At 36.5% G+C, this 26,979-nt stretch overlaps 1 protein-coding gene across 1 annotated transcript in view; it reads right to left on the minus strand.

The window, feature by feature from the left end:
* vstm2a (V-set and transmembrane domain containing 2A) overlaps positions 1 to 26,979 on the minus strand; it is a 78,300-nt gene that overhangs the window by 6,933 nt on the left and 44,388 nt on the right. Inside the window, exons 3-4 of the mRNA XM_079805960.1 lie at positions 12,249 to 12,299; positions 9,433 to 9,766 (exon numbers count right to left, since the gene is read on the minus strand). Coding sequence (XP_079662086.1) covers positions 9,433 to 9,766; positions 12,249 to 12,299 — 385 coding nt within the window. The remainder of the gene's footprint in view (positions 1 to 9,432; positions 9,767 to 12,248; positions 12,300 to 26,979) is intronic.

The following is a 26,979-nucleotide window of genomic DNA, read 5'->3' on the forward strand; positions in this document are numbered from 1 at the left end:
ATTTTAACATTTAATCCTTAAAACAAAATAGTATCTATTTTCAAGCTACTAGTACTTATTCATTGGCTACTAGATACTAGTACTTAAAAAAACAACAACAACATATTAGTAGTTATTCGTTATTTTTTAGATACTGGTACTCATTAGATTCTAGTGCCTGTTAAATTGGTACTAGAATGTAGGCCTATTTATTAGATACTAGTACCTTCTATGGGGATCTGTCCTTCAGATGACTAGTATGTATTCCAATTGTGACTATTACATTTTTTTTTAGATACTAGTACTAGTATCTAGTAATAGGTAATCAATAGATACTAGTAGTTATTCATTAGCTCTATTCATTACTAGTATCTAATGAAAAACTAGTATCTATTGAATAAGTGCTAGTATCTATTGAATAAGTACTAGTATCTAATGAATAAGTACTAGTATCTATTGAATGAGTACTGGTATCTATTGAATAAGTACTAGTATGTAATGAATGAGTACTAGTATCTAATGAATAAGTACTGGCATCTATTGAATAAGTACTAGTATCTAATGAATAAGTACTGGCATCTATTGAATAAGTACTAGTATCTATTGAATAAGTACTAGTATCTATTGAATAAGTACTAGTATCTGTTGAATGAGTACTGGTATCTATTGAATAAGTACTAGTATCTGTTGAATGAGTACTGGTATCTATTGAATAAGTACTAGTGTCTAATGAATGAGTACTAGTATCTAATGAATAAGTACTGGCATCTATTGAATAAGTACTAGTATCTAATGAATAAGTACTAGTATATGTTGAAGAAGTACTAGTATCTAATTAATGAGTGCTAGTATCTAATGAATAAGTACTAGTATATGTTGAATAAGTACTAGTATCTATTGAATAAGTACTAGTATCTATTGAATAAGTACTAGTATCTGTTGAATGAGTACTGGTATCTATTGAATAAGTACTAGTGTCTAATGAATGAGTACTAATATATGTTGAATAAGTACTAGTATCTAATTAATGAGTGCTAGTATCTAATGAATAAGTACTAGTATCTGTTGAATAAGTACTAGTATCTATTGAATAAGTACTAGTATCTAATGAATAAGTACTAGTATCTAATGAATAAGTACTAGGATATATTGAATAAATACTAGTATATATTGATTGAGTACTAGTATCTGTTGAATAAGTACTAGTATCTAATTAATGAGTGCTAGTATCTAATGAATAAGTACTAGTATCTGTTGAATAAGTACTAGTATCTATTGAATAAGTACTAGTATCTAATGAATAAGTACTAGTATCTAATGAATAAGTACTAGGATATATTGAATAAATACTAGTATATATTGATTGAGTACTAGTATCTGTTGAATAAGTACTAGTATCTAATTAATGAGTGCTAGTATCTAATGAATAAGTACTAGTATCTGTTGAATAAGTACTAGTATCTATTGAATAAGTACTAGTATCTAATGAATAAGTACTAGGATATATTGAATAAATACTAGTATATATTGATTGAGTACTAGTATCTGTTGAATAAGTACTAGTATCTGTTGAATAAGTACTAGTATCTAATGAATGAGTACTAGTATCTATTGAATAAGTACTAGTATCTAATGAATGAGTACTAGTATCTGTTGAATAAGTACTAGTATCTAATGAATGAGTACTAGTATCTATTGAATAAGTACTAGTATCTAATGAATAAGTACTAGTATATATTGAATAAGTACTAGTATCCATTGAATGAGTACTAGTATCTGTTGAATAAGAACTAGTATATGTTGAATAAGTACTAGTATATATTGAATAAGTACTAGTATCTAATGAATGAGTTCTAGTATCTATTGAATAAGTACTAGTATCTAATGAATAAGTACTAGTATCTAATGAATAAGTACTAGTATCTATTGAATAAGTACTAGTATCTGTTGAATAAGTACTAGTATCTAATGAATGAGTACTAATAGCATGAACATATTCCGTATACTATTACATTTTAAGGATTAAATGTTAAAATGGCTTGTCATACAATATGTACCTATAATACAATCTGACCTCGCTCACTTTACATGCTTTACAAATGATATGTTAGAAGCAAATTTACATAATCTTGATGGTAGATAAAAGATCAGAGCCATCTGTATTCTTAATTTCCATCTTTCTCTCTCTTCAGCCTAAATCTCTGCTGGTTTAGGAGGTTTAATCCAGAATGTCAGAATTTGCTCCTATTCATATCATGAGCTGAAACTCTCCTTGAATCTGCAGCAGCACAGGATGATGAATTAGAGCTGGAGTTACTCGATTTCATTAGTCCAACATGATTTAAGACAAAACTTACATAATTAATTTATACTTATATATGCTTATGCATATGTGTTCCATAATTATTTTTGCAGTTTTGTATATTTTTCCACTGCGGTGCATAAAATAAAAGTTTTTTTTATTTTTATAATGGAAACATACAGATATTAAAGTTGCACTTCAAACATTGATTATTAATGCAATTGTTTCTGGAAATATACCTCATATATTGTGATTATAATTACAATTGCACACAATATTATACAATATTACATTTACAGCAGTGATTTTTCCGCATTCCTTAATTCTATTCCTTTGTAAATCACCATCTTGTTTCCCCAGCTAACAAGGAACGTTCTGGCAAGGTTATGAACAAACGTTAATAGTACGTTTAGTTCAAAGTTATCCGGTCTGTATTAATGTTCTCAAAACGTTAACACAAAAACATTATTTATACATCGCAATGTTAATTTCGTTGACAAATAATTTTCGTCATAATTTTCGTCAACAACCTTTTTTCACTGACGAAAACGAGACGATAACTAAATAAAATCTAGTGTTGGATGACAAAAACTATGACGAAAATCAACTGTCATTTTCGTCAACAAATAAAAACGAGACGAAAATGTTAGTAAGGGACAATTAGGGAAGAGATCCAGTCAGAGCTGATCTCCTGTGTAACAGATGCGCACATTTGAGTTGAATCTGCTGATTCAAAATCGTATGATATTTAGTTGATTAAAACTAAAAACAATTCAGGTGACTAAAATGTGACTAAAACTAAATGGCATTTTAGTCAAAAGACTATGACTAAAACTAAATCAAAAATTGCTGTCAAAATTAACACTGATACATCGTTCATGGAGCGTTTTTTAAATGTTGCTTCTTGTTTCAGAACGTTCAGAGAACATTCAGACGCAATGTTCTAATGTTAGAAGAATTATACAATGTTTCTTTAACTTTTAAACATTCAGAAATAATAACTTTAGACAAACGTTCTTAGAACATATTTTTGTCAACTGGCTCTCCATCTTATTTTAAATCCAATTAAAATTCAACAAGTGATATGAAAGACATTCTCAAGGCCTGTGCACACCGGGACGAATATCATATCCGCTTATCGCCAGCGTTTTGAGAAGTTTTTCTCGTGTTTTTGTTCATTCCCAACACATTTCCACTGCCGATGCGGTGAGTGAACGTGCACATTCAGTAGATGATGCCGCTCCCGTACACAAGGTGGCGCTGCGCCACTTTAAGACCTGTTCACACGGGATGATTTTCGCACGTGACTAAACAAAGGGCGCCAATGTGAGTGCGCACACCTTCGCACAAAACGCCGGGCATAAAATCTTTATTTAAATAAAAAGAAAACGCCTTGGGTTTGTTATTTTGTTTTGATGCGGTGTGTTAAAAACTGTCCGACCAATGAGATCGGTGCTTTGGCCAGTTCACTCGGTGAAAATCGCTTCGGTGTGAACACAAAGACGCGCCGAAAAACATCTCAAAAAACGCTGGTGATAAGCGCGCGATAACCGTCCCGGTGTGCACAGGCCTTTACGCTTCTGACACTCGCTTGTCACGCAGAAGAAGAAGAGAGACAGTATTTATGTTCTGCCAAAACCCTTCACACACTTTTGCTAACTGGCCAGCAGCATTAGCAGCTCATCTTCTTCTTTGTCTACTGACTTCCTCTTCGTCGTATCTAGGGCTGCGTCCCAAAACCTAGGCAGTGACTCGTTGTCTCGCTGCCCTATTAGCCAATGGCTTTAGCGTTTGTGCATGAAGGCACCTCACGAAACTAATATCGGACAGACTTCTTAGGCAGTGTAATGTTGCGTTCACACCGGACGCGAAAAAATCGCACTATTATTCATTAAACAGTTATGGTGCGTTCACACCGGACGCGAATGACGCGATTTGCGCGAGTGATTTACATGTTAAGTCAATGCAAAGACGTGAATAGACATTCTGCGGCGCGATTCGCACGAATTAGGCGGAGTGAATGACTCGATTCGCGTGAATGACACAGCGCAAATTGAGCGTTTGACGCGTGATTTGAGCGAATGCCGCTAATCGCCCGAGTTGAAAAATCTGAACTTTGACGGATATTCGCGCCGCGTTAACCAATCAGGTGCTTGCTCTAGTAGTGACAACAATGAGGAGGAAATTCACACGAAGTTGGACGCTTGAACATTTTGAGTTTACTTGCGCGTGACATTTACTTCACAACAGTTGTGAATTAGCCTCATGGGCGGGGCTTCTGCCTCTGACTCTGTGGCGTCTCCAGCTATGATTCGTCTTGTGTAGATCTAACGGCCGATCTTTTCTCTCATGGATCTATAATTTGGTCCCTGGCAAATCGTTTAGGCTGAGGACAAAGTGAAGTTTCATTACTTTATATTTTTAGGCTATTTAACTTTACGTAGCCGACTAGCACTGACTCTGAATGTTTGACTGAATTGTTTGCTTTATTTCATGTGTAGCTTCTTATACCTTTTACTTATACTTTTGTATTATTGATCATACATAAACTTGCATTTAACAAAAAGAGACTGGGTTGTGTTTCATGTCATTTAATGTTATCACTGTGATAATCATATGCACACTTGTCTGAACCAGATATTAATATACAGATTTCCTCCTCATTGTTGTCACTACTAGAGCAAGCTCCTGATTGGTTAATGTGGCGCGAATATCCGCCAAAGTTAGATTTTTCACCTCAGGCGATTTGTGCCATTCGCACGAATCACGCGTCAAAATGCGACAGTAAAACGCGAATCGAGTCATTTGCGCCGCCTCATTCGCGCGAATCGCACCGCAGAATGTCTATTCGCATCTTTGCATTGACTTAACATGTAAATCACTCGCGCAAATCGCGACATTCGCATTCGGTGTGAACGCACAATAAGCGTTTAATGATCTACAGCAAAATAGAGAGAGCTCCGGTGAAAACTAAACACATATTTAACTACCACATTAGTAATTTCTCGCTAGAAATGACATCAGAAGTAGAAAATGTTGGTAAAAAACATACATTTACACACAAACTGACCAGCAAACGCAACTTTCGGACGCCATTTCCCCAGCTACACTGTCACAGAATGGAAAGCACAGGATTGTGGGATATCAAAGCAGCGAAGGATACAGATATGCTGCCTTCAGTTTTTTTAACGCAAAAAAACCAACCTAAGGCGGGTTTTTTCACATTGGCGCCCTTTGTTTAATCACGAGGTGTTAAACGTCGGCGATAAACGCGTGTGAAAATCATCCGGTGTGAACAGGCCTTCAGTGTGATTCTGTGAGAGATGGGTCTGATATTTCATCATTTGTTGATCGTGTCTGTTAGCATTGTTGCTGTTGGCAGTGATAAGATTGATCTTTCAAATCTGTTGTTTTATACACACGCCGCCTGATATCACTGTGTAGACTATTAATATTAGACATCCTGACAGATCTGGTCCAAATATTTGCCAGTGTTTTTACAAGATTAATGTCTTCACGCCGCACTGATGCACAGGTTCCCTGTGATTTCAAAAGTGCCACAAGCTGTGTGTCGAATGAATATAATCCATATTAATCTAACATGATCTCGTGTTACGCACTGAGGCAGAGTTCGCTCTCAAAAGAGGAATATATTTGCTATTTTTAGTTCAATATAATCTGTCATTGAAATGATAGGATGGTTTACACTCCACTAAATAAAACCAGTTACCAACTCTATTACATATTACATTAGTTATGCTATAATATTGCATATTTGTATGAGTTATCGCTCAAACAGTAGATCATGGCGATAGCGAAAGCAACAGCAAGCTCTGATAAAAATGTGTATCTTGTAAGTCGCTTTGGATAAAAGCACATGTAAATGTTTTGTGTGCATTATTTCTCTACACGGTGAAAGATGTTTCATACAACAATGACAATGTACAAGTATTATAATTGCAATCTCATTATGTAATGCAAAGCTTAACAAACTGGCTGCAAATTGAGTATGAATTCCAATTACATAAATGTGGAAGTAATTAAACGCACCTTATGATTGGCGATACATATCTTGCTCAAATACTCATTATTATGCAAATATTTTAAATGCTAATTTAAATGTTATTTGCTACCTCAGCCACTTTTTATTTCTTGGGTGTAGTGCATAATATTTAATGCAGTGGTCAGAACACACACACAATGCATTGCTAAGGACTTCATTTGGACAACTTTGAAGGAGATTTTCTCAATATTTAGATTATTTTGCACCTCAGATTCTAGATTTTCAAATATTGTCCGATCATAACAAACGTTTCTAGTCATTATGACGCCCTAGGCGAGATCCTTATTGGTGCCCCAGTCAAATATTAAAAAGCAACATTGGTATTACTGGTATTAATTAATAAATACATACATACCAAACAATATTTGTTAATAAGGATTCAAATTAATACCAGTAATACCATTGTGTAGCCAGATGCCTGTATAGCCCATAGGCCTATAATATATATATATTTGGGTCAATGACATGACATGACGTGTATTTTTTGTGTCCGAATGCATTATTTTCCTAAAAAAAAAAAAAAAAAAACATGTCACATATCAAATGGATCTACAATATTTCCTTTATAAGATACTCTTTTAATTTTCGACCAGCAAATTTACATTTAAAAGTATCAATTCCCACTGCAATTGCAAAATGAAGTAAGAAATATAAATGTAACCCATTATATAATGTATATAAATAATAAAAAATAATGGAAAATTGTGTTCTGAACACATGGAAAAGTGTCCGTTTATATGAATTGGACTAAAAGGGCAATAGAAAAGGGAATTTACCATGTGATATGTATTTTACAATGATTCATATATATATATATTGCATATGTGTATTATTTTAAATGAATATATGGTCGCACCACGTGACATTTTCTGGGTGGTAAAATCAGAAATCTTTTTTAATAATGAATTAATGCTGTCTTAAAAGCTGTAAAAACCAATATAAATCAACCCCGTACATTTTTTTGGACATAAAAATGCATTTTAAAACTCTTTTACTTAAAATTAATATTTTTTTTATCTTACATTTTTTTTATTTTTCGTATTTGTCATTGACCCATTTATGCAATCCCTAGTTGCTAAGTAATTGTTCTCAGACATAACTACATAATTATTGCGTGTTATCATTACATTTCACATGAAAGTAATAAGTATATTTTGCCTCTAATATACACACCGAGCAATGCTATCTGCCCATTTCACAGCGCGATTCCTCAAATACTGCCCTAACAAAACACACATTTGTGCACTTTTTACTGTACCTGTTTTTAAAATTGGCCTTTAGTTTGAGTTTAGCTTTATTGTATGGTTTAAAAAGAGAGGTGGGCTCTGTGTTGAAAGGTTTGATGAAGGTCTGTAGAATGCTCCAAACAATCACAAAAATAACAGCAGAGATTTGCAGTATTTTAAGTAAAATTTGCAGTATTTTTCAGTCTGTAGCAGAGGCTGACAATCACACGAGCGAAATTGGGCAAAAATATTTGCGTGAATTTGTGAATTAAGTTGAATTGTATTCGTATGTATCTTATAAATAATAATATTGATATTTGATTCATACCAAGTTGAAATTAACTATAAAAAATAGGTACTCGCTCATTTAAGAACGTGCATTTATTTGTCCCAGGGTGTTTTGGTGTTGGTTCATGTTCATGTTTCATGTTTAGTTTATCATGTTCAATGTCATGTTTACTGTCATGTTTCTCAGTTTATCATGTTCAATGTCATGTTTACTGTCATGTTTCTCAGTTTGTCATGTTCTGCCAGGGTTCCTGGTTGTCATGTGACTCCCATGCCCTCATGTTCTTGAGTCATGTCATTGGTTCATTGTTTAATCACTGTTCACAGGTGTCACTTGTCTTGTCATTAGTCCATGTGTATTTAAGCCCTCATGTTTGCCATGTGTCTTTGTTTGATATTGAATGTTGTAAACCACTGTTGGTAAGTTTCAAGTCAAGTCAAGTCAAGTCAAGTCAAGTCCTTAAGTCAAGTCAAGTCCTTAAGTCAAGTCAAGTCCTCAAGTCCTCAAGTCCTTAAGTCAAGTCAAGTCAAGTCAAGTCAAGTCCTTAAGTCAAGTCAAGTCAAGTCCTAAAGTCAAGTCAAGTCCTTAAGTCAAGTCAAGCCAAGTCCTTAAGTCAAGTCCTTAAGTCTAGTCAAGTCCTTAAGTCAAGTCAAGTCAAGTCAAGTCCTTAAGTCAAGTCAAGTCAAGTCAAGTCAAGTCCTTAAGTCAAGTCAAGTCCTTAAGTCAAGTCAAGTCAAGTCCTGTCCTTAAGTCAAGTCAAGTCCTTAAGTCAAGTCAAGTCCTCAAGTCCTTAAGTCAAGTCAAGTCAAGTCCTAAAGTCAAGTCAAGTCCTTAAGTCAAGTCAAGTCAAGTCCTTAAGTCAAGTCAAGCCAAGTCCTTAAGTCAAGTCCTTAAGTCAAGTCAAGTCCTTAAGTCAAGTCAAGTCAAGTCCTTAAGTCAAGTCCTTAAGTCAAGTCAAGTCAAGTCCTTAAGTCAAGTGAAGTCCTGTCCTTAAGTCAAGTCAAGTCAAGTCCTTAAGTCAAGTCAAGTCCTTAAGTCAAGTCAAGTCAAGTCAAGTCAAGTCAAGTCAAGTCCTTAAGTCAAGTCAAGTCCTGTCCTTAAGTCAAGTCAAGTCAAGTCCTTAAGTCAAGTCAAGTCAAGTCCTTAAGTCAAGTCAAGTCAAGTCCTTAAGTCAAGTCAAGTCCTTATGTTGTATAATTTGGAATAAAGAACTGCACTTGGGTTCAGCAACTTGCCTCTTCAGTGGATCTATTGTTACATTATTGTATGGAGAGACTCAGAGGAGCTAGAACATAATGTACGTGTTTATGCATATGCATATATTTCATTTGAAACCTTGCCCTCTTTGGCTTGCTGTTAATGCTGTTAAACTGAATATACGAGGAAAACAGGAAACAGGAAAACAGATCTTATGTCAGTTCACTAATCTAGTAAATGCATCTGGGTTTAAGAATTTTGGACTGGAAACAAGACAAAAATGCTAAATGAGAAAAGCATGCATCACGATTGACAGTTAATGAAATCTAGCAAATGCGTGTTGATAATGTAAAAGCAGAAGGGGGCCGTCTCTTACCTGAGCCCGTGCTGTGCTCGACTGTTTTGGAGTGTGACGTCTGAGAGGTGGAAGCGGACTGGGGCCGCTGGTCTGAGCTCATGCTGTCCTGGCCCAGAGCCGAGCTGCTCTTGCGGGGCTTCTTATCGGTCAAGTGCAGCGGCGAGCTCTTCTTCATGGCTCGGTTGCGAGGGCGGACTGTGGCGTTGACTTTCAGGAAGGCTTGAGCCTTGTACTCTTTGAGCTCTCCGTAGTTGGCGTCCGTGACTCGACATTCGTACAGGCCCTCGTCGTTCTTGCCCACCCGAGAGATCTGCAGCTTGTGGGAGATGTCATTGCCTTGGACCTTGACTGTCTGTGAAGAGAATGGAAGACGAATCCTGGCATGAACTCGCTGCTCCAAACACACTTGACCCAGCAAATCTTTGCTTTAGAGGTCCATCATGGCAACATAAAGATTTTCTCAGAAAATGCCGCACTCAAATCGTCCTTGTTCACATTACTTAAAAAACTCATGTCACTAAATGTACTTAGATTTACTGAGTTCTTTCTACTAAAAATTTGTTTTGTCAGCTTTACTTAATAAGTTTTTGTTCGGTCAATTTAACATCGCTGAGTGAAACGAACTGCAAAAATTGCTTTTCTTACTTACATTTACATTACATTTACATTTAGTCATTTAGCAGACGCTTTTATCCAAAGCGACTTACAAATGAGAGCAATAGAAGCAACTACAACAGTCAGAGGCTACAGTATGCAAGTGCTGTAACAAGTCTCAGTTAATCTAACACAGAACACACAGGATTTTTTTATTTTTTTTTTATTAAATAAATTAGACAGACAGAAAAATGAATAGAATGTTAAGTGCTATTCTTGATTGGTCAGGTGCTGCTGGAAGAGATGCGTCTTTAGATGTTTTTTGAAAATGGCTACAGACTCGGCTGCTCGAATTGAGATAGGCTGAAAAATACTTAGTATTTTTGTCTTGTTTTCAGTCCAAATATCTAAAAAATCTTACATTAAGAAGCATTTACTAGACAAGCAAAAGTTTTTGTCTTGTTTTGGGGGAAAATAACTCAAAATTAAGGGAGTTTTTGCTTAAAATAAGCAAAATAATCTGCCAATGGGGTAAGCAAAATAATCTTGTTTTCTGTTTGTATTAAGATTATTTTGCTTACCCCATTGGCAGATTATTCTGCTTATATTAAGCAAAAACTCCCTTAATTTTGAGTTATTTTCCCCCAAAACAAGACAAAAACTTTTGCTTGTCTAGTAAATGCTTCTTAATGTAAGATTTTTTAGATATTTGGACTGAAAACAAGACAAAAATACTAAGTAAGAAAATAATTTTTTGCAGATCTGTAGTTCCCAGCATGCTTTGCAAGGGACTGCATTATTTTATCTTTTTCAGTAAAGGGAAAGATGTTGTTAGTGTTATGTGCAGTTTTGTTGGACATTTAGAGGAGTTTCTGTAATTATGCAGAAGAGAGCCTGTGTTTAGGCTGTGGCCACTCATACACTCATTTATTGGATGGACTTCCTGTTCTCAATTAAGTTATTTTAGCATTTTGTTTCTAAAAATATGCTCGTTGTTATATTTAATAGTTTTCCACTTACACTTGTAGAGCAAGTAGTTAATTTAATAAGGTAAATTAAATCAATAAATGTGTGCACCTAACATAATAAACTTTTATAAATGTAACATAACATTATTAAGTAAACTGCACATATACATATTATGTAACAATGACAAATTCAAATGGTTTGTATTTACTTGAAGAAATTGTGTCAGCTTTACTTGACTTTCTTTTGTTCATATAACTCAATCGTTATTTGTAAAAATTACTCAATATAGTTTTGTGGAACCACTTGACACAGCTTTTTTAAGTAAATTCAACAAATAATTTTTTTGAGTGTAAAGAGCCGACTGTATCAGGCCTCTAAATCATCAACATTTTTAGAAAAATCATGAGTATCAAATAATATGATTGTTTAGTTTATCTCTCGGTCATCATTTTATTGCATTGCATTATATGTTTTAAAACTACAGAGCTCTGATCAAGATGTTATGTCTTGTTTTCTTGGGAAATAAATCAAAATTGTTGCTTAAAAAAAGCTCAATTATCTGCCAATGGGGTGAGATTTTTTTTTTTTAATCAAACAGAAATTATAAAAATAGTTTTTTTTTACCCCTTTGGCAGATAATTTAGCTTTTATTAAGCAACAATTTAGATTTATTTCCCAAGAAAACAAGACATAATACCTTTACTCATCTAGTAAAAGCATCTTAATTCAAGGATTTTTAGATATCTGGACTGGAAACAAGACAAAAATACTAAGTAAGAAAGCATTTTCTGCAGTGTAAATACTAATAATATGTCCAACTAAGACACATCAGTAGCAGATATTGATATGCAAGACTGCAAGTATCTGCTATACTGTCATTTATATCAGAATTTCATCTTTTTGTCCATATCCATATCAGCATCTGCACTGTTTTTGCTCGGTTTGGGCCTCCATATTCTCACTAAATCCGACTATATGAGCCATACAAGACTGATGTATCAAATATGAGACTCAACAACAAACAATATTTTGTCTAGAGGTTCAATAAACTGTGCCATAAAAAAAAAAAATCTGACTGTTATTTGATATTTCAGGCTTAACGGGGTGCAATATTATAGATGGTCTGTATTGAGAAACTGCATATGCCAGCTTTATTAAAGGTATTGTTCACCTAAAATGGCAATCATGTCAATGTATCAGTGCAGATTCACCCCATACTGAAGGAAGAGCAGCACACACGGAGCAGTTCTGAACACAGATCACATACTCACACTTATTTTGGTCCCTTCTTCATCAGGATCCGGATCTGGAATCAGCTCCATCTGACCACAAAGAACAACAACAACAGTGGTTATGGTTTCTCATCTTTAAAGCTACACTGTGTAACTTTTTTAGTCTATTCTTAGCTAAAAACACTTAGTTCTTTGAAAAATATATGTGCTCATTAATGTATATTTACTTCTTTCAAGTAATAAAGTATTCTCGTAAGTTTATAATATGCCATTGAAAATACATAAGGTAATGGGATCTAACGGTGGTCGCCATGTTGCCCCTCCATCTTGAAAGTACATTAGCCAAAGAGGGACATACCCGTAAATTCAAGCTTCGCCTTTTGCGTTTCACTCGATGGCACTGTACAAAATTCTCTGCCTCGCGAATGTGCGCGTCAACTTGTTCAGACTTGTCTGGTGCATGTGCAGAGAGTTTTCATCTCAGCTGCGTCCAGTAACAGAGTTATACGGAGTTTTCCTGGCTTGTTTATTCCTCAAAAGTCTGTTTTTCCTTGTGTGGTATTTCTGTGCGTTAATAACTCCGTAAGTAATAATAGTTATTGTCATTGTAACGTTAGATGTGTTTCAGAGTGTGTCATCGCGTAATTCAGTTGATGTCACCTCAGAAGTATTTTTGTGTCAACATACAAAAGCGTAATGCTCACCTATTTGAATAATCATTCAGTTATTTTGTTATCAACAATGTTTATTCGTTTTTAGAAAATATTTGCTTGTAATGTATGTTGACGGAAATATGTATCAGGTCTGATCGGCATTTTAACAATTGTTATACAGAGCGCACTGCAGTGCTAAAGTTAAAGCGCCGCACACACTTTTGTAACCGGACACCGCTTGTTAGCAGCAGCAGCGGCAGCTCCGCTCCTTTTAATGCAGCTGCATTTAGCACCTATATATGGTACAATAAGCTCTGGTTTACGGTTACATTATACAAATGTAACTTATAAGTATACTTATACAGTTCTGAACTGTGTATGTATATTTACCATCCTTATTTGTTCTCTCACAGAAACCACATTTATGTACATATCCACGCAAACCTGTTTATGCCTTGCAATTGGATGACTGAATAAACATTACTATCATCAAAGTTCACTCTGGATTAGCTGCAGTTCTTTCTAGCCGAATAATTAGGCCAGTTGAGTTCCAACCATCCCACTGCGCACAGAATATCCCACAGGCACCGTGTTGAATGTGGACGAGGTCGAACTGGAAGCCATATTAATCTTGGACTAATTCGGCCACCGTAGGAGTTGAAACGAAATCGGAATTGAGAAGAACAGAAACTAAAATTCACTGGATGGTCATATACCTTTTAACCGCTAGATGGGGGAAAATATCACACAGTGTAGCTTTAAAACTAAATTCACCACTGTAAAAAAAAAAATCCCCGTAAAATTTACCGTGAAAAATACGGTAGCAACATTTGAGGTTTTACAGATTTAAGTTAAATGTACAGTAAATAACCGTATTTCACTAACTGAAATAATGTTAAATGACCAACCTATTGTAATACTAATATCTGTGATGTACCTTTGATATATACTGACAACCAATCACAGTGGAGATGAGAGTCACATGATGAATCAAAGCTCAGGTGCACAGTCATTCACACACACACTAAACACCATCATGCTAACACACATGACATTTAAAACATGCAATAAACATTAATTTAACAACATTAGATGTAACATAAAACCCTAGTGTTCAAAACTGATTAAGAAGAAACAGCTATTTCAACGAAAATACATCAAATGTGAAGTGTCACGCAGGGAATTCTGGGAATGTCCATTTACGGGTTTTCACTGTAAATTACAAAACCACTTGTTCTTTTTCACTTCCAAAGATTGTAAATTTAACTGTATTTTACTGTAAAAGTACATTAAATGTAAGGTTAGATCCATTACAGTTATTACGGAAACTTTCTGTTAACCCTGACAGAACCCTCTAAGCTTCTATATACAGTATGAAGCGTCTGACCGAACCCTATAAGATTCTATATACAGTATTAAGCACCTAACGGAACCCTATAAGCTTCTATATACAGTATGAAGTGCCTGATGGAACCCTATAAGCTTCTATATACAGTATTAAGCACCTAACGGAACCCTATAAGCTTCTATATACAGTATGAAGTGCCTGATGGAACCCTATAAGCTTCTATATACAGTATGAAGTGCCTGACGGAACCATATAAGCTTCTATATACAGTATGAAGTGCCTGATGGAACCCTATAAGCTTCTATATACAGTATGAAGTGCCTGACGGAACCATATAAGCTTCTATATACAGTATTAAGCCCCTGACGGAACCCTATACGATTCTATATACAGTATTAAGCACCTAACGGAACCCTATAAGCTTCTATATACAGTATGAAGCGTCTGACCGAACCCTATAAGCTTCTATATACAGTATTAAGCCCCTGATGGAACCCTATAAGCTTCTATATACAGTATGAAGCGCCTGATGGAACCCTATAAGCTTCTATATACAGTATGAAGCGCCTGATGGAACCCTATAAGCTTCTATATACAGTATGAAGCGTCTGACCAAACCCTATAAGCTTCTATATACAGTATGAAGCACCTGATGGAACCCTATAAGCTTCTATATACAGTATGAAGCGCCTGACGGAATCCTATAAGCTTCTATATACAGTATGAAGCGCCTGACGGAACCCTATAAGCTTCTATATACAGTATGAAGCGCCTGACGGAACCCTATAAGCTTCTATATACAGTATTAAGCCCCTGATGGAACCCTATAAGCTTCTATATACAGTATGAAGCGCCTGATGGAACCCTATAAGCTTCTATATACAGTATTAAGCCCCTGATGGAACCATATAAGCTTCTATATACAGTATGAAGCGCCTGATGGAACCCTATAAGCTTCTATATACAGTATGAAGCGTCTGACCAAACCCTATAAGCTTCTATATACAGTATGAAGCAACTGATGGAACCCTATAAGCTTCTATATACAGTATGAAGCGCCTGACGGAATCCTATAAGCTTCTATATACAGTATGAAGCGCCTGACGGAACCCTATAAGCTTCTATATACAGTATGAAGCGCCTGATGGAACCCTATAAGCTTCTATATACAGTATTAAGCCCCTGATGGAACCCTATAAGCTTCTATATACAGTATGAAGCGCCTGATGGAACCCTATAAGCTTCTATATACAGTATGAAGCGCCTGATGGAACCCTATAAGCTTCTATATACAGTATGAAGCGCCTGATGGAACCCTATAAGCTTCTATATACAGTATGAAGCGCCTGATGGAACCCTATAAGCTTCTATATACAGTATGAAGTGCCTGACGGAATCCTATAAGCTTCTATATACAGTATGAAGCGCCTGACGGAACCCTATAAGCTTCTATATACAGTATGAAGCACCTGATGGAACCCTATAAGCTTCTATATACAGTATGAAGCGCCTGATGGAACCCTATAAGCTTCTATATACAGTATGAAGCGCCTGACGGAACCCTATAAGCTTCTATATACAGTATGAAGTGCCTGACGGAACCCTATAAGCTTCTATATACAGTATGAAGCGCCTGATGGAACCCTATAAGCTTCTATATACAGAATGAAGCGTCTGACCAAACCCTATAAGCTTCTATATACAGTATGAAGCGTCTGACCAAACCCTATAAGCTTCTATATACAGTATGAAGCGCCTGATGGAACCCTATAAGCTTCTATATACAGTATGAAGCGCCTGACGGAACCCTATAAGCTTCTATATACAGTATGAAGCGCCTGATGGAACCCTATAAGCTTATATATACAGTATGAAGCGTCTGACCAAACCCTATAAGCTTCTATATACAGTATGAAGCGCCTGATGGAACCCTATAAGCTTCTATATACAGTTTGAAGCGCCTGATGGAACCCTATAAGCTTCTATATACAGTATGAAGCGCCTGATGGAACCCTATAAGCTTCTATATACAGTATGAAGCGCCTGACGGAACCCTATAAGCTTCTATATACAGTATGAAGTGCCTGACGGAACCCTATAAGCTTCTATATACAGTATGAAGCGCCTGATGGAACCCTATAAGCTTCTATATACAGTATGAAGCGCCTGATGGAACCCTATAAGCTTCTATATACAGTATGAAGCGCCTGATGGAACCCTATAAGCTTCTATATACAGTATGAAGCGTCTGACCAAACCCTATAAGCTTCTATATACAGTATGAAGCGCCTGATGGAACCCTATAAGCTTCTATATACAGTATGAAGTGCCTGACGGAACCCTATAAGCTTCTATATACAGTATGAAGCGCCTGATGGAACCCTATAAGCTTCTATATACAGTATGAAGCGCCTGATGGAACCCTATAAGCTTCTATATACAGTATGAAGCGTCTGACCAAACCCTATAAGCTTCTATATACAGTATGAAGTGCCTGACGGAACCCTATAAGCTTCTATATACAGTATGAAGCGCCTGATGGAACCATATAAGCTTCTATATACAGTATGAAGCGCCTGATGGAACCCTATAAGCTTCTATATACAGTATGAAGCGTCTGACCAAACCCTATAAGCTTCTATATACAGTATGAAGCGTCTGACCAAACCCTATAAGCTTCTATATACAGTATGAAGTGCCTGATGGAACCCTAAAAGCTTCTATATACAGTATGAAGCGCCTGATGGAACCCTATAAGCTTCTATATACAGTATGAAGTGCCTGACCAAACCCTATAAGCTTCTATATACAGTATGAAGCGTCTGACCAAACCCTATAAGCTTCTATATACAGTATGAAGCGCCTGACCAAACCCTATAAGCTTCTATATACAGTATGAAGTGCCTGACGGAACCCTATAAGCTTCTATATACAGTATGAAGCGCCTGACCAAACCCTATAAGCTTCTATATACAGTATGAAGCGTCTGACCAAACCCTATAAGCTTCTATATACAGTATGAAGCGCCTGATGGAACCCTATAAGCTTCTATATACAGTATGAAGCGCCTGATGGAACCCTATAAGCTTCTATATACAGTATGAAGCGCCTGACCAAACCCTATAAGCTTCTATATACAGTATGAAGCGTCTGACCAAACCCTATAAGCTTCTATATACAGTATGAAGCACCTGATGGAACCCTATAAGCTTCTATATACAGTATGAAGCACCTGACCAAACCCTATAAGCTTCTATATACAGTATGAAGCGCCTGATGGAACCCTATAAGCTTCTATATACAGTATGAAGCGCCTGATGGAACCCTATAAGCTTCTATATACAGTATGAAGCGCCTGACCAAACCCTATAAGCTTCTATATACAGTATGAAGCGCCTGATGGAACCCTATAAGCTTCTATATACAGTATGAAGCGTCTGACCAAACCCTATAAGCTTCTATATACAGTATGAAGCGTCTGACCAAACCCTATAAGCTTCTATATACAGTATGAAGCGCCTGATGGAACCCTATAAGCTTCTATATACAGTATGAAGCGCCTGACCAAACCCTATAAGCTTCTATATACAGTATGAAGCGTCTGACCAAACCCTATAAGCTTCTATATACAGTATGAAGCGTCTGACCAAACCCTATAAGCTTCTATATACAGTATGAAGCGTCTGACCAAACCCTATAAGCTTCTATATACAGTATGAAGCGTCTGACCAAACCCTATAAGCTTCTATATACAGTATGAAGCGTCTGACCAAACCCTATAAGCTTCTATATACAGTATGAAGCGCCTGACCAAACCCTATAAGCTTCTATATACAGTATGAAGCGTCTGACCAAACCCTATAAGCTTCTATATACAGTATGAAGTGCCTGAGGGAACCCTATAAGCTTCTATATACAGTATGAAGCGCCTGACCAAACCCTATAAGCTTCTATATACAGTATGAAGCGCCTGACCAAACCCTATAAGCTTCTATATACAGTATGAAGCGTCTGACCAAACCCTATAAGCTTCTATATACAGTATGAAGCGTCTGACCAAACCCTATAAGCTTCTATATACAGTATGAAGCGCCTGAGGGAACCCTATAAGCTTCTATATACAGTATGAAGCGCCTGACCAAACCCTATAAGCTTCTATATACAGTATGAAGCGTCTGACCAAACCCTATAAGCTTCTATATACAGTATGAAGCGCCTGACCAAACCCTATAAGCTTCTATATACAGTATGAAGCGTCTGACCAAACCCTATAAGCTTCTATATACAGTATGAAGCGTCTGACCAAACCCTATAAGCTTCTATATACAGTATGAAGCGTCTGACCAAACCCTATAAGCTTCTATATACAGTATGAAGCGCCTGACCAAACCCTATAAGCTTCTATATACAGTATGAAGCGTCTGACCAAACCCTATAAGCTTCTATATACAGTATGAAGCGTCTGACCAAACCCTATAAGCTTCTATATACAGTATGAAGCATCTGACCAAACCCTATAAGCTTCTATATACAGTATGAAGCGTCTGACCAAACCCTATAAGCTTCTATATACAGTATGAAGCGTCTGACCAAACCCTATAAGCTTCTATATACAGTATGAAGCGTCTGACCAAACCCTATAAGCTTCTATATACAGTATGAAGCGCCTGACCAAACCCTATAAGCTTCTATATACAGTATGAAGCGTCTGACCAAACCCTATAAGCTTCTATATACAGTATGAAGCGTCTGACCAAACCCTATAAGCTTCTATATACAGTATGAAGCATCTGACCAAACCCTATAAGCTTCTATATACAGTATGAAGCGCCTGATGGAACCCTATAAGGTTCTATACAGAACCTTTTCTCCTAAGAGTGTAAACTTTGACAGCACTATTTTGTGTCAAGTCATTTTTCATTAATCAGCTAATTTTACTAGCCTGTTAGGATGCAAAAGGTCAAATATTGAGCATCAAAATGGCAACCTGTTGATTATCATTACTGGCTCAGAAATACCACATCTTTGCATCTCTAATTACACAGAGAGAAAAGAAACATTCAAGCTTGTGTCGCAATGACCTTGATTTCTTGCTCTATCCCACGACACCATTAAAGACTCTAAATGCTTCAAAAGCTGTTAAATGTTTGTTTAGAGGAATGGGAAAGGATGGCACGCAGACGGCGAGAGGTGTTTCCGTCGCGAGAGCTAAACAGAACAATGATTCATTAGAACAGGCACAGGAACAGATGGCTCTGCAGGCACCGTTTTCTGCTCTTTAAGGAGTTTGAAATATTCAAAAAGCACCGCATCAAAAAACAATCAGCTCAAAATCCATCAGGCTAAAGAGGAATAAAGCTTCCGCTCGACGACACGCGGCCGAATAATGAACTTCATCTGCTTGAGGTCTGAGGCGATTGGTTTTAAATTAAGCAATAAGGAACAGATTAGATCCATGGTAAACATGTTCATCCTTAACGCCAATAATGTCATGTTTGCTTGCGGCTCTCCGAAAGTATTATACGCTCATGCTTCATCCTAGCTAACCTTTTGAGAGAACACCTTGGAAATAAGCTCAAATGAAGAGACATTATGAGCCGATCCCACACTATTTGACTGGATTTAAAGCTGCCTCTGCTTTATGCATGGACTTAAGTAGGCATCATTTATTTAGATGAAAAAACTGCCAAATGGCCTTTTGAAGAGGAAGGCCTCGCTGACAGGCTTCATCGTAACCGCAGAGGCTCCTCGTCTGCCACATGATATCAACAACATCAGGCGGAAATGCTCTAAGTTTCTTTGTGGTTTAGAAGAAGGGCGCGCAAGGATAGAGAGTCGGTTTGGCAGTTTGAACTACATGAGACACACACTCTTAAAATGTCTATAGGGGACACACACTCTTAAAATGACTACAGGAGACACACACTCTTAAAATGTATATAGGAGACACACACTCTTAAAATGACTACAGGAGACACACACTCTTAAAATGCCTACAGGGGACACACTCTTAACATGTCTACAGGAGACACACACTTTTAAAATGTCTATAGGAGACACACACTCTTAAAATGTCTACAGGAGACACACACTCTTAAAATGTCTATATGAGACACACACTCTTAAAATGACTACAGGAGACACACACTCTTAAAATGTCTACAGGAGACACACACTCTTAAAATGTCTATATGAGACACACACTCTTAAAATGACTACAGGAGACACACACTCTTAAAATGACTACAGGAGACACACACTCTTAAAATGACTATCAGAGACACACACTCTTAAAATGACTATAGGAGACACACACTCTTAAAATGACTACAGGAGACACACACTCTTAAAATGCCTATAGGAGACACACACTCTTAAAATGTCTATAGGAGACACACACTCTTAAAATGTCTACAGGAGACACACACTCTTAAAATGACTATAGGAGACACACTCTTAAAATGACTACAGGAGACACACACTCTTAAAATGTCTATATGAGACACACTCTTAAAATGACTACAGGAGACACACACTCTTAAAATGTCTACAGGAGACACACACTCTTAAAATGACTACAGGAGACACACACTCTTAAAATGACTACAGGAGACACACACTCTTAAAATGTCTACAGGAGACACACACTCTTAAAATGACTACAGGAGACACACACTCTTAAAATGACTACAGGAGACACACACTCTTAAAATGACTACAGGAGACACACACTCTTAAAATGTCTATATGAGACACACTCTTAAAATGACTACAGGAGACACACACTCTTAAAATGTCTACAGGAGACACACACTCTTAAAATGACTACAGGAGACACACACTCTTAAAATGACTACAGGAGACACACACTCTTAAAATGTCTACAGGAGACACACACTCTTAAAATGTCTACAGGAGACACACACTCTTAAAATGACTACAGGAGACACACACTCTTAAAATGTCTACAGGAGACACACACTCTTAAAATGTCTATATGAGACACACACTCTTAAAATGTCTACAGGAGACACACACTCTTAAAATGTCTATATGAGACACACACTCTTAAAATGACTACATGAGACACACACTCTTAAAATGCCTATAGAAGACACACACTCTTAAAATGTCTATAGGAGACACACACTCTTAAAATGTCTACAGGAGACACACACTCTTAAAATGTCTATATGAGACACACACTCTTAAAATGACTACAGGAGACACACACTCTTAAAATGTCTACAGGAGACACACACTCTTAAAATGTCTATATGAGCCACACACTCTTAAAATGACTACAGGAGACACACACTCTTAAAATGACTATCGGAGACACACACTCTTAAAATGCCTATAGGAGACACACACTCTTAAAATGTCTATATGAGACACACTCTTAAAATGACTATCGGAGACACACACACTCTTAAAATGACTATCGGAGACACACACACTCTTAAAATGACTATCGGAGACACACACACTCTTAAAATGTCTATATGAGACACACACTCTTAAAATGACTATCGGAGACACACACACTCTTAAAATGACTATCGGAGACACACACTCTTAAAATGCCTATAGGAGACACACACTCTTAAAATGTCTATATGAGACACACACTCTTAAAATGACTATCGGAGACACACACTCTTAAAATGACTATCGGAGACACACACTCTTAAAATGCCTATTGGAGACACACACTCTTAAAATGACTATCGGAGACACACACTCTTAAAATGACTATAAGAGACACACACTCTTAAAATGACTATCGGAAACACACACTCTTAAAATGACTATCGGAGACACACACTCTTAAAATGCCTATAGGAGACACACACTCTTAAAATGTCTATATGAGACACACACTCTTAAAATGTCTATATGAGACACACACTCTTAAAATGTCTATATGAGACACACACTCTTAAAATGTCTATATGAGACACACACTCTTAAAATGACTACAGGAGACACACACTCTTAAAATGACTATCGGAGACACACACTCTTAAAATGTCTATATGAGACACACACTCTTAAAATGAAAGATTCACGGCAATGCCAGAACCATTTTAAGTTCCCCAAAGTGATCTGTTCTTAAAATAACCATTTCTTCTTAATGTGAAGAAGATTTGAATAATCTAAAGAACCTTTAAAGAACGTTTTATCCAATGGAAAGATCCCATGAGTGTTAAATGTTATTCACCATCAATGCCAATAAAGAAGCTTTACTGTAGAGTGTTGAGACTCAAAGTGACCCTCGTGAAAAAGTAAGCTTAATTATATTGAATGTAAAATAAAAAACTGTAATTGCAGATAATATTAATGAAGGTCACTCAAAGAGAGATGACGTCTCTTAAGTATGTTTATAAAAACTTTGCTTTGTAATAATGTCAAATTAAATCGTGCTTTACCCTTGTGTTGCATATCATACTAAAGCACATAATAATTTACTGTAGTTATTCGACATTCATACATTTAAAGTTAATATATTTTAGTTTACCATAAATTATTGTACATTTATGGTAAACACAATAGAAGTTTCTATGAAATGACACATACAGCTGCACTGAAGTCCGACGTGAGTGGGTCAGTGAACTAGTTGAACTAGAATTTATTTCATATAAATGTAATCTATAATGCATTTTAATTGAATTAAATTTAGCTTGGGCAGTTAAAGGTCTGACAACACATATTCAGCTCACACTTAATATACCTTAAACGAATATTTACACTCGTTTTGTGTTATGTTAAAGTGTATTTTTTAGAGAATTAGGCATATCTGAATTTAAAAGATCGCCCTATCCACATACATTGGAGTAAATTGAAAAAAAAAAGTCTAATTTTACAGAAAACACTACATTTTTAACACAGTGGTGGAATATTGCATATATTATATTGTATTTATTCACAATTTTATGATAAACGCATATAAAAAGTCATATTGTGATATTTTTATAAATACATTTTTTATTTGAAAATCTGTAATTTTGGTCTATTTCCCTTCAGAAAGTTTCTGTTGATTCCACTAGTTGGCAGTAAACATTGGGAAAAGGAATCTTCTTGATATCTCCTTCCAAAATAAAGTTATTGAGATTAATCTGTCTATCTAATAACTCCTGCTCATCTGCATTGATTGACTCCAGCCGCTGGGAAAACAAAAGAAGGCTCCGCCTCCTCAACTTTGTAAAGGGAGATCTCGGGCTCTGATTGGTCTAGAAGCCTGATCGACGTGTCTATAGAGAGCTGAGATAAGGCTTGTTTGAGATGAGCGAAATCTGCGCAGAACCGATCACCGGTGATCAGCGCGAGATGCATGCCGGTTAGAAAAGTGTCCGAGGGCGGTCCGCCTTGCTCTGATGTCATGCCGACTTATGTCAAAAAACTCTCGCGAGCGAAAGGCGGATGTGTCGGATTTTGCAGTCGAGCGCAGCTGCTCTCCACAGACTGCGCGGAGCAAAAGCATGATGGGAAACGACTTGCTGACGACACAGCTTAATGCTTATTGGTTTAAATAACCGTGATGTATGGTTCTTTTTCAAAATGTTTGATTTTAAAACTCTGATATCATGTTTTTATGTGTGAATATTCCCAAACTCTCTAACAAAGGCGATCTCTCTGTGGGTTATGTGATTGTTGTCATATTTATAAAAAAAAAATATATATATATATATACAAACATGTATGTAGGCCTAATTCAAGTAAAAATGATTGATAAACACGTCTTTCGAATGGAAATAAATAACAAAAACTTTGGGTGTCTTGTTCATAATATTTATTTTCATATAAAAGTAACAGAACTTAAATTACATCCAGTTTATCAGCAACAAAGCGCACGAGGTGAATCCCGCGATATCTGCCTTTGATCTCGCAGGTGTCGGATCCACTACGAGAAGAGAGAACTGTCCGGCTTGCCTGCACTTTTTTCACTCCTCCCCTCACTGCAGCCGCCTAGTCTCGGCTGAATTTCAGGCGAGGCGAGGCGCATCTCAAACAAGCCTATTCTCCGCTTTTTTGACGTATGATGCAATACGTGATGACGTCATCAACGATCGCGGCTAACAAAGACGATCAAAACTAAGGATAATAAGAGTATTTGTTTTGATCTGGACATCGGTGACTTATCACAGTGTGGTTTGGCCATGCTTGCTCACAGACATGTGAAAATAGTCTCATTCTGAAGAAAACTACCTAAGGAACGAGTGGATATAGCGTTTGAGGCTAGTAGCTCCACACGGAGGAAGTGAACCGAACAGGAATATGACTCATGTGTTTTCTTGTTCAAAGGAGTCATTTCCATCTTCGTGATTCTTTTGATGATAACGTTACTGGAAAGTGTTGGAAATAAACCACACAGTGATATTCTTGAGGATCAGAGCTTTCATTTGATATATGACTTGTCTATTTTTGGTGAGTTTGTGTGATATAAATATGAAATTTAATAGAATTCATATCATTTTCTTAATGCGGGGGGCGGGGGGGTCAAATTAAAGCCTTATTAATTTCTTCTTTGTAACATAAATGCTAAAGTGATTATGTTATCAAGAAAGCTGAGGTTCTAATCTTTCAAACGATATCATATATGTCTAGTTTTGCTGCACAACTTATAGATTTTTGATTATTATTATGATGATGCAATATTGGACCCACCGGTGGGTCGCAGAGTTTTTAATCCATGTTATATCAATATCATTTGTCATAACAGTGTCCAAAGATAGAGAAAATATGAAATAGCAGAGTAAAAAATTAAAATTTAATCAGTGTGTTTATACTGAGAAGCAAAACTGCACAAGATATTAGGATATAGTTTTTATGTCTTTAATTACATGTCTTAATCCATTGGCATGTTTTAAGCAGGAATCAAACTCATTTATTAATGTGTAAAACAGTATGAAACAACATTTATCAGAGGGGTATGAAAAACACTACTTAACTTAATAACTTAATAACTTAATATTTTATAATGCATTTCATATTCTCCGGATGTAAACCCTGTTATCTTAATTTGCTTCTGAAATAAATGCATCTTGTCTTAAGGACATTTAGATATTTTTACTGGAAAACAAACCCAATATTGCAATTAATAAAATGATGGTTGGAAGAAGGGTTCATATGATTGATTGCGGAAGTCAAAAAGAGTATATCTTGTGGAAGTTGGTGAAAGAGCAGCAGAAAGCATGGGCCGTCCCAGATAACTCCTCTAATACGGCCGTTGATCTCCATTATGCTGAGATCTCTTATCTCCGCTATAACACACCGAGCTGGACCTCCAGTAGCCGCCCATTAAAATCAAATACAATTAAACTAAATGTGCTCTAATGAATTTCCAATTTCAGTAGCGGTTCTGGGTGCTCAGCATTGACTTCTGGCTCAGTAAATAGTGCCACTTCATTTCATGAACCCAGAGTGTGCTTCATAATGTTGAACACTTCTAAACATTTTTATATTAGTTTTTAATCATATATACACTATATTGCCAAAAGTGTTGTGACGCCTGCCTTTACATGCACATTAACGCCATCCCATTCTTCATCTGTAGGGTTTAATATGGAGTTGCTCTAACAGCTTCTGCTCTTCTTTCCTCCAGGTTTAGGAGTGTGTTTCTGGGGATTCTTCATTAGTGATGTTGGACGAGAAGGCCTGGCTCTCAGTCTCCGCTCTAATTCATCCCAAAGCTGTTCTATCGGGTTGAGGTCAGGACTCCAGTTCCTCCACACCAAACTCCTCATCCATGTCTTTATGGAGACGCTTTGAGCACTGGTGCATGCTGGGACAGGAAGGGGCCGTCCCCAAACTGGGCCCACAAAGTTGGGAGCATGAAATTGTCCAAAATGTCTTGGTGAAGCATTAAGAGTTCCTTTCACTGGAACTAACCCCTGAAAAACAACCCCACCCCATAATCCCCGATCCACCAAACTTTACACTTGGCACAATGCAGTCAGGCAAGTCCTGTTCTCCTGCCGCGACCGCTTCCTCCGCTCATGTGTGTGTGTGTGTGTGTGTGTGTGTGTGTGTGTGTGTGTGTGTGTGTGTAACGCAGCGCTGTTTGATCCTCTCACACACATGTGAGTGTGTTAAAGTGATGTTCTAATGCTACTATGAGACACTTGTTCACACTGCAGTGAGCGAGATCATAAAACATGGCACATCAACAACAGCAGATTTACACAATCAGACTAACTGTGTTGAGCTGGAGAACAATGAAGAGTTTCTGTCCATCAACGATCCAAACAGTGTCTAATAAAACACATCAGATATTAAAGCGCCGCTAGTGTTGCCATAGTTACTACAAAATAACCTCTGGGATAATGTAAGTACACAAGCCAACAAAATATATAACATTTTCTAGTGGTTTTGGGATATTTTCAATGGAAAAAATGAAACATATTGTGCCTTTACCTAATGTTAACAAATGAGACTTTATTGCAAAGTGTTATTATTGAAATATTCTTTCGTTACTTCTATTTAAATAACGGCAGTATTTTTTATTACATTAATTAAAAAAAATTAGGGCTATCAAAAGATTAATCGCATCCAAAATAAAAGTTTGTGTTTACATAATATATCTGTGTGTACTCTGTTAGTTATTATTTATATATAAATACACACACAAGCATGTATATATTTAAGAAAAAAATATTATTTTTATATATAAAACTATAGATTATATAAATGTATATACAGTATATTTCTTAAATATATACATGAATGTGTGTGTATTTATATATAAATAATAATTAACAGAGTAACA

This window comes from Gobio gobio (assembly GCF_949357685.1).
Source record: "Gobio gobio genome assembly, chromosome: 23".
NCBI lineage: Eukaryota > Metazoa > Chordata > Actinopteri > Cypriniformes > Gobionidae > Gobio > Gobio gobio.